Below are 18339 nucleotides of genomic sequence, written 5' to 3'. Positions count from 1 at the left end.
TTCATAATGATTTTAAAAAATTCACCTTCATAGCATGAAATTACAAGGATTAGGATGTCTCAAAGAGCTGTCAGTCCATCCGAGGAGACATTGTGTGCTCACTTATCTCTTGGAGCAGGTTTTACTGTTCATTCACAGTGTCCTAATGATTAGAGAGAGAGAGAGAAAATGAAGTGCTATCTTTGTAAAGAGAGAGAGAGAGAGAGAGAGAGAGAGAGAGAGAGAGAGAGGTGCTATCTTTAAAGAGAGTGCGAAAGAGACTGAAACAATCATTCAACATACAGCTGAAGAATGTGCAAAAAAACACAAAAACAACAAAACGAGTGGAGCATTTTTCTGCGTATCAGCTGGACCCTCCCGAAAAAAATACGCAAAAAAGAAAAAAAAAATATATGCATATATGCAGCCAAATACTCAAAACACTCTAAATTGGACTCGCGCTGAATAAACTACAATCCCTCTTTTCGGAATGACTTGAAAAAGGGGGGAACTGCGAGGTTGGAAGAGAGAGAGAGAGAGAGAGAGAGAGAGAGGAGAGAGAGAGAGAGTGGGCTGGATAACGAGGGGATGAGGATAAGGGAAAGGTGGAAAGAGGAGAAGGATAAGAGGAGGGGGGGAAGGGGTTTCTTTCCAAAATCTCATTCAAAAAATATATTGGGTAAACTCTCCAATCTCAGCTTGCGAGAGCGGTACGCACGCACGCACACACGCCATTTCCCGGTAAGTGGTTTCAGGGAAAGCAAAGGGCGACCTTATTCACTGTATAATTCAATGGAAATAAATATTCATTTTCCATTAAGCTTCCAACACCCCTTCACCCTTCAACCCTTAACCTCCCCCCTAACCGACCTCCTCCCTTCTCCCCGCCCCCACTCCCCCCTCCCTTTCAAAAACCAAGCGACAGAGCCAACCTCAAACCCCACCTTTCTCTCTCTCTCTCTCTCTCTCTCTCTCTCTCTGTGTCTATTTTCTTTTCTATATAAAGCAAGAAAGAATACGACATTTCCATTATGAACATAATGAAAAAAACTCCTTTTTTCTATCCTTTGGTTGAGGAGGAGAATGGGGAAGGTGAGAGTAGGGGGAAGGGGAGGGGAGGGGAGGGGGAGGGGGTTGAGAATATCAAAGAACCAGGTGTCTCTGTGTTCTCTGATTATTACGAGACTTAACACACGAATCTCCTTTCCTTCTTTCCTCTAACTTTCTCCATCTTGTTATCTCTTGGTAAAGCTCTTTAACGTAAACTAAAGAATATGTTGTAGAAAGTTCAAAGCATTCTCCAGAGTGATATTTTCGCTTACTCGGGGAGTTAGGCCACAAACTATTTGTTGTTGTTGTTGTTGTTTAAGTTGGGGGTGGTAGGAAAAGCCTATATAGGTCTGAAAAAGGTTATCCGCTTTGAATTAAAAAGAAAACGGAATCTTAGGGTTGGATATTTATGATTTATTTATTAAAAAGAAAATGTAAAAAATAAATAACGTGCATTTGAAGCAGCACAGAACAATTATTTCTAATAAAATACAGCGTATTCATTTTAATTTTCGTTGGTGAAACAACGCTCTATTTGACCGGAGATTTTAGCAGCCTGAGTAAGCTGGAGGTCGGCTCACGCCTTGTTCTTTAACTTCTTCACATGGGCTACCAACAAAGTCGTATGTGCATGTTATGTATTGAATTAATATCATATACATTCCCACATTTTAAAAAGTTTCTCCTTTCTCAAGACACTCCGTTATTCATCACTAAAGAAATACGTATAAAATGGTACTTGCTAAATGTACAAAATACATGGATACCATATGTATACATACACGCTCAAAATTCCACACTTACATTCCATTCGTCGTCAATAAATAATATCTAAAATTTGTACGTTACTCTACTCTTGAGAAACTTACATACTTATGTTTGCTTGACATGACCTGTGCCTGCTTACATAATAATTCCAAACTTATTTTTATTTACAAGGCAATCTATCATACATTGCTTTTAAAAAACAGCTTTGGCGATAGAATCACGACTTGACTTCAGAATATCGCTTATTTTCTGACAAAGCTTCGGTAACAAAAGTTCAATAGCCGAGGCTGATATCAGGGAACGGGTTTGCAATATGAAAAAGACGCTGATCCTTCCTCCAGCTTACTCGGGACGCGTGCAATATTTGAAATGTTCTAAAACCTAAGGTCAAATAGTCTTGTTTCACCAACGAAAACTTAAATAAATTAGCTAAATTTCATTAGAAATAATTGTTCTTTACTGCTTAACATCCACATTATATTTTTTCTTACATTTTCATTCTAATAAATTAATCATAAATATCCAATCCTAAAATTCCTGTATCGTTGAAAATGCAAACCACCCTTTTCAGACCTTTTTGGGCTCTTCCGTAGACCTTCCCTAGCCCCCCAAAAAAGAAGAAGAAGCACAACAAAGGCTTACTCCCCGAGTGAGTAAGCAATAATTCTAAATTATTGGGATGCAACGCCCAAACTTGTCTCTTAAGCATAATAGATAAATACTAATAGTCCAAAATTCTTATTGCCTATCAATTTAATGTCGGAATCTTTCTTCTATAATTTTGTAACTGCAAGTGATTAATTAGGCTGCAACGCCCACAACCTGTCTCTTAACCATAAAAGATAGACTAACAATGATCCTAAAAAGTTTATTTTCTATAAATTTAAAGTAGGAATTTCCTATTATCTTTAGCAAGCAAACGTGGAAGAGCTGGCACATGATATTTGTCCAAAATTATATCTAACATCATTTACGCTTCCGAAAAAAAAAAAAAAATACAAAGTACTATTAATCCTAAATTCTTATTGTCTATTAAGTTATTGTCGGAATCTTGCCAATCCTTCTTGGTAATATAACGTGTAAGATCCGGCACACGACATATATCCATCGTTATATCTTAAAAAAAATCCTAAATTCTTTTTTTCTATTAAATTAATGTATTAATTTATATTAATTTAATGGAGTAAAAACCGGCGCAGGACATATCCATCGTTATATTTAAAAAAAAAAAAAAAAAAAAAAAAAAAAAAAAAACTTAAATTCTTATTTTCTAGTAAATTAATGCCTTATTTTATATTAATTTAATGGCGTAAAAACCGGCGCATGACATATCCAACGTTATACCTGAAAAATATTTTAAAGGAAAAAAAAAAAATTCTCTTAAATTCTTATTTTCTATTAAATTAATGTCTTATCTTATATTAATTTAAAATGGCGTAAGGACCGGCGCACGACCTATATCCAACGTTATATCTGAAAAAAAAAGAAGACATTTAAACTGCAAATAATAATAATAATAAAATTTAATAATAATAAATAATAATAATAATAAATAATAATAATAATAATAATAAAACTAATACAACATAAAACAAAAAGAAAAAAAAATAACCTCGACGAGGAAGAACGCAGCCCAAGTCACGTCTATATACCTTCAAAAGCCTTATGCTAACACTCGTCAATAAACTTCCAATTTTGTCGAGGGTCAAAAAACAAAAGGGACAAATACTCCGCTACCGTCGCTTTTTTCACGAAAACATAATGGAAAGTCAATGGAAGGACGACGAAAAATGGGAGGAGGAGGAGGAGGAGGAGGAGGAGGAGGAGGTAGGGAGGAGGAGGAGGAGGACTTTCATTACGCAGGAGTAGGAGGGAGGGGAGAGGGGGAGGGGGAAAAAACGGGAGCGGCTTCACCACGACTTTTGTAGTAGGGCTGGACATCTGCTATGTCCGGGACGCGCATTCATTTTCCTCTTTATTTTTCCTTTTTATTGACGTTTCTGAACGGGAGCTGGCGGTTGCGATACATGGACGTAAGCATACACATCTCAAATAATGGAACACGATGTTAGATTTAGTTCCGAAGCAGCCTTTGGGTGCAGTTAGAATCAGGAAGACAGAACGACAATCTTGAATGGTGAACCGTTTAGAATCATCTTCCCTAAAAACATATGATGGCCTATAAGAATGTTTTAATTTCCCGACACCGTATAAAAAATCCATTAGGGTGTCAGTGTGCTTTGTATTTCACCTCGATGGGCAATTTTACGTAACACATCTCATCTCTATCAAGCAATGGTTATCAAGATTCCTTTATACCCCACACCCACACGAGGGACTGATAAAGTAACAAACAGATCAGTATATTTATTCAGCAGAACGTATACCCTGATCATTTACGAAGCAAAAAAAAAGTTCTAATATCACACAGATAACTGGTATAATTATGAGGTTATCTACATATTGCCTTTAAGAAAGCCTTCGCAAAAGGTGCGTTCTTATCAACATTTCAGAATTAAAATCGAGAGGTCTATAAAGAGTAGGTAATACATTCATACACATGAGTATACATATACATTTTCAATTTCCTTTTCGCTAAAAAAAAAAAAGAAGAAGAGAGGACGTCGTTAAAACGTAAAACGTCGGCCATCCACCCAAAACTGCATTATCGGAATTAAGTGGACCCTGCGCATGGGATAGCATGTAAATAAGCAACGCTGGAAAAAAAAAAAAAAAAAAAAAAAAAATTCGCAGGGAGCGGATGAGGCATCCGGCCTTTAATATAACGAAAGCGACAGTTAATGAAAGACAAACAACGGGCAAGTTTGTAAACAAGAGCAAGGTTTATATGCCTGCCCGGTATTGTATAATAACTCGGACCGACTTCGCTGAAATGAATCTATGTGGATTATGCAGAAACGAACTTCGAGAGATCCAGAGATCCTCTCGACCTTTGGATCTGTAATGGTTGAAAACGTTTTTTTTATATCTATAAATGTCTGACTTTGCGTATTCTCCAAAGGCTCGTCAGTAAGGAATGGTTAATACATTTTCTGAGTGGTGTGTGTGGCATGTTTGTTTGTAAACAAAATAAAGATGGCGTGACCGGATCATAACACATCAATTGTTATGAATAACTACAAGCGTATGGTAACTCAAGACGACAATGTTTTTCCCAGTAAAAAAAAAAAAAAAAAAAAAAAAAAAAAAAAAAAACTAGTAGTTAGCATTTACAGGTGTAAATATTCTCCAGCGTTCTCAAATCAATAATAACAAAAAGGGCTCACGTATACATTCATTATCCTTTTTCAAGACCCAAGTAAATAATGAGTTTCAAATTACATCCCAAAACTCCTTGAAACCCATCACGACACGTGCGCACAATTACGTAATTGCAATAACAACCTTCCCACCGGCACTGGCCACACCTGTAGCACCGGGCACAGGTGCGTCCTCCAAGCTGACGACGGTAAAGGGCGTACACCTCATTCATAAGAACTCACCTGTCCTCTGAGACGGCCTATATCCTCGCGTGGTATTGCGGACTTCGGCGTCTTCGTCGCTCGACGAGTACTGATTGGCAGACGAATTGGTGCCGCCCGATTGGTTGCTGCTCCGCCAATCAGAGCGCGGGCCTCGCCTGCTACTGCTGCGACTCGACCCCGTCTTCGTGCGGCCTTCGGAGTCCATTTCATCGGTTAATGGTTACCATCTGCCGGGGAAAAGGAAAGAGAAGAATTCTCATTTCGACTCTTCATTGCACACCACATTAAGGGGTCGGGCGACAATGCCAAGAAGAAAGTTGGCGGTTATCGCTGCGGTCTTAGTTGTAGAGCTTAATGACTCTCCGGGATTAGTATTGTAGTACCAATATGGCTATGGGGTGTGGGAGGGACAGGACGGGGAGGAGGATGGGGGAGGAGTGTGGAGGGGTGGGAAAAAAATGACAAGATGGCATTCCATAATTAGATACTTGTTTTGAGAAGCGTCCAGAAATATAAAAATACTTAATATCATCATGAAAAGTACATTTCTAACAATACTTTGTCTAAAAACACTGAAGAGAATCAGCAAAAAATAAAACAATCTCACCAAGAAATGTATAAAGTTTATATTGGCAAAGTCCAACTTGGGACAATTTAAAAACTTCTTTATATATAATGCCTAGAGATTGAAGGTATTTGGAATACGTTTGAATAGCAGCATATATATATATATATATATATATATATCTATATATTATATATGGATATATATATTATACATACACACTGAAGGAAAAGCGAGTGTACACAAATACAAACATGTTGCCAGCGCGCACACATAATCACACACAAACACGCACGCACACCACACACCACACACACACACATATATATATATATATATATATATATATATATATATATATATATATATATATATATATATCGAGCTACAATATCCTTTAATATCTAATTCGCTCTACCTCGGAATTAATATATTTTTCATATACGCTTGACCGAAGGGGAATTTTTTCTCGATAATAGACTTGCCTGGGATTTTGAAAGGCAAGTCTCTTATCGAGAAAAATTTCCCTTTAGGTTAAGCTATATGAAAGTATATTATTCCGAGGTGGGTAGAGCGAATTAGATATTAGGAGGGCATTGTAGCTCGATAGTATGTATATGAATCCAAGGAAATGGATGTGATTAACTGTTACTTATATTATATATTTATATATGATATATATATATATATATATATATATATATTATATATATATATCCATGACTTAAATATACTAAATCATTAAAATATCTCCGGAATATACTGTCTCCAACCAACAACATTAACTAACCAGCAACATGAAATACACAACTCCAAATTCTGTATGTATGTATGTATGAAGGACACACCATCACAGAAGAATCCATAAGTGCCTCAGCAAATAATAGCTATTATAAATTACCGAATATCATTTGCGTTTACGGTCTCAATAGGAACATCGATCACGGGCAATGCTCACACTTACCGAGCATTAGCACCGAGCCCTTGCAATCATACTTCGTACCTCATCTGAGAGAGAGAGAGAGAGAGAGAGAGAGAGAGAGAGAGAGAGAGAGAGAAACAAAAGGAGGCAGAATAAAAGACAGACATATCCAGACGTTTAGTCATATACAGAGTCACTTCGATAACAGGAGAGAGAGAGAGAGAGAGAGAGAGAGAGAGAGAGAGAGAGAGAGAGAGAGAGAGAGAGAGAGAGAGAGAGTCATTTCCTTGACTGGTGAGAGAGAGAGAGAGAGAGAGAGTGAGCCATTTCTTTGACTGGTGAGAGAGAGAGAAAGAGAGAGAGAGAGTCATTTCTTTGACTGGAGAGAGAGAGAGAGAGAGTCATTTCCTTGACAGGTGAGAGAGAGATATATACACAAATAACAAATAAATAAACATTTCCTTGACTGGAGAGAGAGAGAGAGAGAGAGAGAGAGAGAGAGAGAGAGAGAGACTTACACAGACATAAAGACGACGGGATATACAAACACAAAACACACATACAAACACACACACAGTCACCACCACCATCACAACGAAGTGAAATGCCTTTGACCCAGTTCCTCTCGAGCGAAGGGGCGATCAGCGTTCCTTGCAAAGGATAATCCGCTGGGGTGTTTTGTCACCATTTTCTCTAATATCTCGTAAAGCGATACACGTATTTACCGGCAATAATCGAAAACGCTCTCGCACCAGGTGTGCTCGGTTCCGGGGCTTCCATTGCCAGGGATTAAAGAATAATGTACGGACTCTTTCTTTGTTGTGTGTTTGTGTGTAAACACACGTAAGCAAACAACAAACATGCACACATACATACATACACACACCAATATCGCCAACAGGTTTAGGCGTGTGTGTGTGTGTGTGTTTGCGTGTAAACACACGTAAGCAAACAAACGAACATGCTAACACTCACACATACATACACATACACCAATATCGCCAACTGGTAAAACGGACTTACACGAACAGTTTAGGCGTGTTTGTGTGTGTGTAAACAAACGTAAGCAAACAAACAAACATGCACACACACATCCATACACACACACACACCAATATCGCCAACGGGTGAATTGGACTTACGGGAACATTTAGCCTCCCCTAGCAGGAGAAATATGTCACTATTATGGACAAAAGTCTGAAGAAAGTACAGCCATTATCGATTCGCACAGCAAAAAGGACTTCATATAAATCTACGCATATGTTTTGTCTTATGATCTACATATATCTGTTCTGCCCGTGAGGAAATTGCCTCGTGGATAATATATTCCATGGGATGGAAAGGGGCGGGGCGGGGCGTAGATGCTAGGCGTCCGCCTCCCCTTCTCTCTCTCTCTCTCTCTCTCTCTCTCTCTCTCTCTCTCTCTCTCTCTCTCATGCATTCAAAGTCAACGTTGCAAAATCCACAAAGTGAGATCCCATTGTGTTGCAAACGTAATTGCTATCGTTCAATATCTCCTGGATAATATGTATATGTATATACACATATGATGCCTTCTCCTCCTCTACCTCCTCCTCTTCTACCCCTCCACCTCCTTTTTCCTCCTCCTCCTACACCTACTCCTACTCCACCTCCTTTTCCTCCTCCTCCTCCTCCTCTTCTACCTCCTCCACCTCCTCCTCCACCTCTTCTACCTTTTCCACCTCCTTTTCCTCCTCCTCCTCTTCTACCTTAACCACCTCCTCTTCCCCTTTCCTCCTCCACCTCCTTTTCCTCCTCTTCCTCTTCTACCTCCTCCACCTCCTCCTCCTCCCTCCTCCTCCTCCCCCTCCTCCCGTCCCTTCGCGCCCGCGACAGATATTACAACCTGCGCAAAGACAAATAGTGACAGACATGATTGCCTGTCGTCGCAATTAAGGGGGGCGTGTATTCACAATTGGAGCCGGAGGCCAAAAATGGCAAATGGAAACCCGTCGTGATCTCTTTTAACGGCCGGAAAACAAAAACAGGGATTAAAGCAAAAAGCTTGCATCATCATACTTCAGCCTCGCAATTGTAGGATCATGACGATGCAAAGGCCATAAAGTGGCGTCGATATTACTGCGCGATAAATGGCCCTCGGCCGTGGCAGTAAATGGCTTTCGTTAATGATTAAACAAAATGGACTTTTGGTTACGATAAATCCCCGGGGGTCACGGCCAATAAATGTCCTTTTTCGTGATACGGTCCCAACAAATGTCGCAGAGAGTAAAAGCCGACCTGCTTCGGTCGCGGCAGTAAAAGGCTTTACATACGATAAATGGCCTTATTAAATTACATAGCCTTTATTATAAAATGACTTGATCCTTCTCGTAAATGGCACTTGTCTTGACGGTAAATGCCCATACTGTCAATCATTAAATAGTAATCCTAACAAATACAGTAAATAATTCTATGGAATGACACAGAACACAAGTCAAGTTATAAATATGATGAAAAAGGTTACTTTTTATACATGTTAATGGCTATCAAGATAAATGGTTTAACTATAACCAAATGGCGAACCAAGGCCTTTTAAGGCCAAATACAGACCCTCATGTCTTACGTTTCTAAACAATAATTAAAATTAAATTGCGTATATTCCCCCGCATCGTAATGCTCATCAGAAACAATTAGCACAAAAACTACAATAATTATTCATATATATATATATATATATATATATATATATATATATATATATATATATATATATATATATATATATATATATATATATATATATATATATATATATATATATATATATATATATATATATATATACACATACACACACACATATATATGTGTGTGTGTGTGCGCGCCTAAAAATACAACACAAACAGGTCCCTAAGTATATTCCCTGACCAACTTTCACGACAACAAACATCCCAGCTTACCAAAGGCAAAATTCGTAAATATAAAATGTCCATGTACAGGGCAAACCTAAGCCTGCATCGAGGACATAAACACACACACACCCTCATAAAAATCCCGCTAAACAAAGTTGTAGGATAAAAACAAAAGAATCTACTGTTGTAAAGGCCCCATATATTTTTATACGCAATGTTTATTGTCATATGAGGCATTTACCATTACTTTACGTAGAATATTTCCTACTATAAGCATTATTCACTTCTGACAGAAGCCACGGGATGAAACAGTAAGTTATTTCAATAACAACTTATACTATACTCCAAAGCCATCGTAGATGTAAAATATTTATTAAGGTATAACAAATTTACAAAGACATACATCATATTTATCAAGAGATCTAAAATATTTGCTATGAGATAAAAATATTTCCAAGGATACAAAATATTTACGAGAATATAAAATATTTACCGGAATATATAAAATATTTATCAAGATATAAAACATTTATCAAAATATATAATATTTACCAGATTATAATATATTTACCAAGAAATATAAACCATTTGCTAAGGGATATATACTATATTTGCCGGGAGATATAAAATATTTACATGAGAAATACTTATCAGGATATAAAATATCTACCAGGAGATATAAAATATCTACCAGGAGACGCACATTCAATCAGAGTTAGAAGCGCTACGGAGCACAAAACGCGCATTAAAACTCTCATAAATAAGCCCAATAAAAGAGCGAAAACCTATATATAAAAAAAAATCTACACTATAGGAAAATCGTGAGGGTTATCTATACGATCGCCGGAGGGAACATTATGACGGCTGTAGAGGGCTCTTCTCCATCTTTTTCCCCCGTGCATCTGAACGCTCACTTTGAACGTTTACGGGGAATGCGTTCATTTCGTGAGTAAAGCTGGCGCTTAACGATCGCTCCCTGGAGGAAAGCGCGCCTTGTGATTCTTTTTATATGGGGGATGAGGCACGTTCGCTTTCTTTCTTATAGATAGTATTCTCAGGAGTGAGGCAATGAACGCACAAGTAGGGGAGGATATAAATCGTCGTCTATTACTTTCTTCTATTTACTTATTTAATTATATATATATATATATATATATATATATATATATATATATATATATATATCCATTTATTTCTTTTATTAAGCTGTCCTGTAAAGTTGTCACAGTTCCGAGAGATTAGTAAAGACGGCGAGGTAGCGAAATATGATTAATATATAGCGATGTTTATTATCTTTTTTAACCCTACTTACCTCACCTAATCTCATACGCTTTGACTTGAAAGCACTGGATCATGCAACCGATTCGTTTTCAAAGGCACAGCGATTAACACAAGCTTGGCTGCTGAATTCAAAGTAGATTACTAGTACAAAAATAAACGTCGATAGAAATAGCGCTTCTAAAATAGTGACCTCCACGCCTCTTTTAAAAATGCGGGTCAAATGGTTCATGAGACGAGAGGGGGAAGGAAAGGAATTCTATATTCAGGTAGGATTGCTCAAAGCTAATGAATGGATTTTTCACAATGCTTTTTCTACAGACTTAATCTGACTTAAGGCAAGAAAGAAAAAAAAAGTGATAAATGTGCAGGTCAAATGGTTCATGAGACGAGAGGGGGAAGGAAAGGAGTTCTATATTCAGTAGCATTGCTCAAAGCTAATGAATGGATTTTTCACAATGCTTTTTCTACAGACTTAATCTGACTTAAGGCAACAAAGGGAAAAAATAGGAAAAAAAGGAAAAAGGAAAAAAGTCAAAAGTGACAGATGAAAGATGAGTACTAGACGAATAGGAAAAAAGGAGAATGAAAAAAAAAAGAGATGAAAGGCAAGTGTGGACAAGGATAAAAAAAAATAAAAACATTCTGATTTCCTTGCAAGTAAACAAATAAACAACTTGTGTCAAGTTGATGCAAAATATTAGGTCAGTAAAATGAGAGAGAAATGGATAGAGGGAGAACAATTATAGTCCTCTCTCTTTATTCTTGATTACCATAACCTAACATAAATGAAGCTTAGATAAAGAAAATAAAATCATAACTGGTTCTAATTTTCGTCAGCAACTTAGATATATTAAATAATAAAAGCAGTTTGAACCTGGTTATTACGCAAGTTAATAATGATGGTTATAATAACAATCTAAAAAAATGCGTATATTTGTGAATAATTAACCTGGTTATTACGCCAAGTTTAATGATAATGGTTTATAAATAACAATCTAAAAAAGGAGCATATTTTGTGAATGAAAAAATTAACCTGGTTGTATTTACAAAAGTTATTAATGATGGTTTATGATAACATTGGTTTATTAATAACAGTCCTAAAAAAAATGAGCATATTTGTGAATGATTAACCTGGTTATTACACAAGTTAATAATGATGGTTATAATAACAATCTAAAAAAAATGAGCATATTTGTGAATGATTAACCTGGTTATTACGCAAGTTAATAATGATGGTTATAATAACAATCTAAAAAAAATGCGTATTTTCTTGTGAATGATATTATATTAACGCGCATATATTACACAGGGAACTCGTTAAAATGATCAGCAACCTCAATATATTAAACGACAGACAATCAACACCTTGTTATTATGTAAAATATAAATGATAGTTGTCATAAGTATTCATAAAAAACATATATTTATGCGTGTGCGTGTATCTGTTCGCATATGTAGGTATAAATGTACGTGTATATATTATACAGAATACTTGTCATAATGTACAGCAACATCGGGTATTTTTAACAATAAAGACAATCACCACCCGGTTTTATGTAAAACATAAATGTTAATTTTAATACCAGTTTATAAAATCATACATTTATAAATGTCTGTGTCAAGTGTGTAACTGTTTGGATATGCATAGGTACATATTCAAGTGCATATATTATGCAGAAGGCTCGTTACGACGCATCAGCAGCCCAATAATTAAAAGTGTTCATAAAGCAAAATGCATCTATCTATCTTTAGGCTGTACCCGATAATATTAAAGTTCAGTCAATTTGTTGATTGCTTTTTTTTGCGAGGATGCAACGCGTAATTACAATGCTCGTATTCTTTAACATTTCCACTAAACGTTTTACATAGTTAATACGATTTCCCGTATTAGTAGCAGACTGTGAACATAATCACTTCATAAAAATGGGGTAAAATATAAAATACATGTAAATTAAGTCGTCAAAATCGAAGAAAACATAATAAATTACCCTTCTCATTTCACCCTCATTGAAAAGCTTCCACATCTGACAGATATCAAACAATACACAGTTCCTTCTCATAAAGCAACTTAGGATGTATTGCAGCGAAGGACTTATTAAAAGTATTATCACTCTGAGGTAGGTATTTACTGAAGCTGAGAAAGCACAATATTAACGTGTGGAACAGAAATAAATTTCTGACTCACACCTCAGGATCGAACCCAGGCCTTTCGATTGTGTGGCCTGCCTGGTTTGTCAGCGGTCTCGTCTTTCAATTGAAAAGACATTGGTTCGATCCTAATTTGAGTCCTAAATAATACACACACACACACACACACACACACACACACACACACACACATATATATATATATATATATATATAATATATATACTATATATATATATATCAATATATATATATATGTATATATATATATATATTTCGGTTGCGTATCGATCAATATACTTATCTTACGCGTTATCATTACCTATCCAGCTTCCTTCATCGCATCTCCCAAGCAAGCTAGCATCCAACCACCCTTTCCACTTCGATTATTCTTTTCCTAATTCTTCCATCTCGCTTCGTCGGAAAAAAAAACCCGAATTCGAGCGCGAATCTAAGGTCAGCCGCGCCATTTCCACGTGGCAAATACAGACATTATTTTTACGAGACAATGCCGCACTTCCGGCCTTTATTTTCCCCCGATATAAAATGCTGTTTACGACACTATAAATGGAAGTGCGGGAGAGGGGAGAATTATTTCTCCTTTCACGCTAAGTAACGGCCGGTTGTTTTTTTTCCGACAATAAATCTGGCTACAGAAGAAAAAAAATGAATTTACTAACTCGGCAATAATGCTTGACAGTAGGTAAGTGCGGGCTCTACTGCTATTATAATATATATATATATATATATATATATATATATATATATATATATATATATATATATAAATATATATCCTCTTTCGGGCGTTTGCCAAAGCGGTTGCAAATCCAGGGCAGAGGGGGTAGAGACAGTTTAACCCTCTTTGGGAAAATAAGCATCCAATGTTAGATTTCCCCACGGGGTATTACATGTCACCCCACCCCCTTATCTCTCTCTCTCTCTCATCTCCCTCTCTCTCTTCTCTCTCATCTCGTCCTCCGGTCCCTCTCTCTCTCTCTCTCTCAAACAGAAATAGGCAAGCAACGAAGTAAATTGTAAGATAGAGTAAATTAAAAAAAACCCTAGTTTTATGACAACTACCTTTCAAGCGATAAATCGTAATAGATTATGTATACATAATACATTACAAGTACATTAGTCAAACAACAAAAATACAACAAACCCATAAAATATAACCTGAATAACATCCCTCAAAATATGAAAAAAAAAAAAATCCAACGGGCCTCCGCCCCCCCCCCCCCAACCAAAAAACAAAAAAATTCCGTATAAATTAAATCATTACGACACATCATATATCTGGTGGAAAATGACATTATGTAAATTCATGGGTAACTACTACAATGCCCTTTAAATCACGCCAGCTGGGGGAAGGGGGGGGGGGGGTAGGGGTGGGGGGGGGAAGGGGGGGGGGGGGGGGGGGGGGGGGGGGGGGGGGGGGGGGGGGGGGGGGGTGAGGTGCTCGTACTTTTTTTATTCCTTTTTAGTCATTTTTTTCCATTCGGTGGTGGAAATGACGAGTCACTTCCATTCGTCCATTTTGTAAACAGATACGACTGTAATGAGCTACTGGGGCAATATATAGTTTACGTTCATAGATAATCCATTTTTTTGTATGATGTGGATGTATGAATAAATCACGATGATATATATATTATATATATATATATATATATATATATATATATATATGTATATGTATATATATATATATATATGTATGTATATGTATATATATATATATATATATATATATATATATATATATATATAGAGGAGAGAGAGGAGAGAGAGAGAGAGAGAGAGAGAGATTCACGAAGGAAAGAGAAACGATGGAGTTCTGCAAGGCCTTTCGACCTCTTGTCCTTCAATTAGCAGACTGAAGAAATAAAAATATATATATATATCGTGATTCAGTTATATATACACACACACACACCCACACTATACATACATACATACATACATACATATATATAAGTGTGTGTGTATGTGTGTGTGTACATATACAGAATATATACCATCACGTTCGCCTAAATGTGTATAATGTCAAAGTAAGTATGCCTTAGTACATAAACAAAATGAAAAGAAACATGAAATAGCGCATCACAAAAGAATCACTTAATTCTACAGAAGCAAATATCCCCTCTGGCAAAAAAAAAATTAGAAATGCAATAAAAATGGCACAACAAACGCAATAAATTTCTCACAATAACAGCAGATAAAAAATGGAGACATATTTTTCCCTTTTTTTTTTTTTTTTTTTTTACCTTGGCTACAATAGCTCATTAAGTCGCCAAAGAGAGGCGAGGACAAATTGTCCGTAACGTTGGAAACAATATCCTCCAAATAAAAGCCGGATATATACCAGAGACGAGAGAACGCACGCATTCGAACGCGTCAAGAACCGGATTCTGATTCGTTCGCCTCTCGTAAAAAGCGAATGAATAAAAAAATAAAATTACAAAAGAGACACAAGTCCCAACAATACATCATTCAGCGCGGTACAAAACGTTTAATATTTCAAACAGGAATGACATTTCAACTCCTAAATTCGTGTATATTACTCTGAGTAAAAATTATCTTAAAAGAGAGAGAGAGAGAGAGAGAGAGAGAGTATAAATAAGTGTTAATTACTGAGAGCAAAACATAGAAAAAGGAGAGAGAGAGAGAGAGAGAGAGAGGAGAGAGAGAGAGAGAGAGAGTATAAATAAGTGTTAATTACTGAGAGCAAAACATAGAAAAGGGAGAGAGAGAGAGAGAGAGATGAGAGAGAGAGAGAGAGAGAGAGAGAGAGAGAGAGAGAGAGAGATTAGTTACAAAGAGAGTATAAATATAAAAGTATTAATTACCGAGAGCAAAAACATAGAAAAATAGAGAGAGAGAGAGAGAGAGAGAGAGAGAGAGAGTAAAAATAAGTGTTAATTACTGAGCAAAACATAGAAGAGAGAGAGAGAGAGGAGAGAGAGAGAGAGAGAGAGAGAGAGAGAGAGACGGGGGATAATTCTTAAGAGATTTTGGTCTAAGAAAAAGAGAAGAAGGAGAGAGAGAGAGAGAGAGAGAGAGAGAGAGAGAGAGAGAGAGAGAGAGAGAGAGACGAGGGATAATTCTTAAGAGATTTTCGTCTAAGAAAAAGAAGAAGAAGGAGAGAGAGAGAGAGAGAGAGAGAGAGACGAGAGAGAGAGGAGAGATAGAGAGAGAGAGAGGGTTGGAGATAGTTACAAAGAGACTTTAAATAAAGGTTGTTGTTAATTACCGAGAGCAGACCTTACCTTACCTTACAGACCTTTACAGTTCGTTCGGGTTGCCCCAGTCCCTCAGTGTGAGGCGCCCTCTAATGTCTACCAGAGAGTGCTAGTACATCTTCCGGTATATTTTGCATCTTCCAATCTTGGATGGTCTGGGATGCAGTTTAGATATTTGTCGAGCTTATTCTTAAACACATCTACGCTCACTCCTGATATATTCCTCAGATGAGCTGGCAACGCATTGAATAGACGCTGCATTATCGATGCTGGTGCGTAGTGGATTAATGTCCTGTGTGCTTTCCTTATTTTTCTGGTATAGTTTTGGGCACTATTCTACCTCTGCTTGCTCCTTTCTGATATTTTTAGTTCCATGATATTTTCTGTTATTCCTTCTATCTGTTTCCATGCCTGAATTATCATGTAGCGTTCTCTTCTCCTTTTTAGACTATATAATTTTAAGGATTGTAGTCTTTCCCAGTAGTCTAGGTCCTTAACTTCTTCTATTCTAGCTGTAAAGGACCTTTGTACACTCTCTATTTGTGCAATATCCTTTGATAGTGTGGGTACCATATCATATTGCAATATTCAAGTGGACTACGAACATATGTTTTATAAAGCTAATCATGTGTTCAGCTTTTCTTGTTTTGAAGTGCCGTAACAACATTCCCATTTTTGCTTTACATTTTGCCAACAGAATTGCTATTTGATCATTGCATAACATGTTCCTATTCATCATCACACCAAGGGTCTTTAACTGCTTCCTTATTGTGATTGTCTCATTATTAGGTTCCCCTATATGCATATAGCTTTCCTTCTCTGTCTCCATAATTTATTGATTCAAATTTATCAGAGTTAAATACCATCCTATTTACCTCTGCCCAATCATATACTTTGTTAAGGTCTCTTGTAGAGCGTTCCTATCTTCATCACAAGTAATTACTCTACTTATTCTTGTGTCATCAGCGAAACTACTCACTACCGAATCCTTAACATTACTGTCTATGTCTTCAATCATAATAACAAACAATATTGCAGCTAACACCGTACCTTGTGGCACACCGGATATTACCTTGGTTTCATCCGATTTCTCATCGTTTGCAATAACTATCTGTTTTCTGTTGTGTAAAAATTCTTTTAACCATCTTCCTACTTTATCTACGATATTGTGTTTTCTAATTTTCTTTGCTAATATATTATGGTCTACTTTGTCAAAAGCTTTTGCAAAGTCTAAATAAACCACATCTGTTTCATTTCCGCTTTTCATATTTTTGAATATGTTCTCACGGTGGACTAACAGTTGGGTTTTGTGTACTTTTTCCGGGTACGAAACCGTGTTGTCCTATATTAAACAAACATTATTTTTTATTAAATGTTTCATAATATTTTTCTTCATTACCCTTCCATACACTTTCATATGTGTGATGTTAGATCACAGGCCTATAATTACTTGCCTCTAGTCTTGATCCACTTTTGAAAGTAGGGGTGATATATGCTAATTTGTGCTCATCATAAATCTGCCTGTATCTACACTTTGTCTTAATAATATTGCAAGTGGCTTTGCGATAGAATGAACTACTTTCTTTAACAAATAGCAGGGACTCCATCCGGCCCTGCAGCAGCTCCATTTTTAATTTCATTAATTGCCTGCACAATATCAGCTTCATTAATTTCTATGTCAGCCTAAAATATTCACTATTTTCTCCCTTACTTCTATATCATTATCTTCATTATCTATTCTAGGGGTGAATTCTCTCTTATATCGTTCTGCCAGTATGTTGCAAATTTCCTTTTTTTCATTCGTTAATCTCCCTTCAATTCTCAGAGGGCCTATTTCTATTCTTCTTTATTCATCTTCTTCGCTATGAGTATAATAGTTTGGGGTTTTGCTTGATATTTAATAGGGTTTTTCTTCCAAGTCCCGTTTTTCATTTTCTTTGATTGTATAATCTTTTGTTCTGCATTTTCTATCTTACCTTTTTACTGTTCTATAATACTTTCCATGTATTTTTTTCTTTTGCAA

The 18339-nt window shown here is 36.6% G+C and overlaps 1 protein-coding gene across 1 annotated transcript in view; it reads right to left on the bottom strand.

Moving 5' to 3' along the window:
* Positions 1 to 18339, bottom strand: part of LOC135196701 (uncharacterized) — a 750202-nt gene that overhangs the window by 366697 nt on the left and 365166 nt on the right. Inside the window, exon 2 of the mRNA XM_064223533.1 lies at positions 5301 to 5509. Coding sequence (XP_064079603.1) covers positions 5301 to 5492 — 192 coding nt within the window. The 5' untranslated portion in view covers positions 5493 to 5509. The remainder of the gene's footprint in view (positions 1 to 5300; positions 5510 to 18339) is intronic.

This window comes from Macrobrachium nipponense, chromosome 18, assembly GCF_015104395.2.
Source record: "Macrobrachium nipponense isolate FS-2020 chromosome 18, ASM1510439v2, whole genome shotgun sequence".
In the NCBI taxonomy this organism is placed as follows: Eukaryota; Metazoa; Arthropoda; class Malacostraca; order Decapoda; family Palaemonidae; genus Macrobrachium; species Macrobrachium nipponense.
This window is presented reverse-complemented; position numbering and strand designations above follow the sequence as displayed.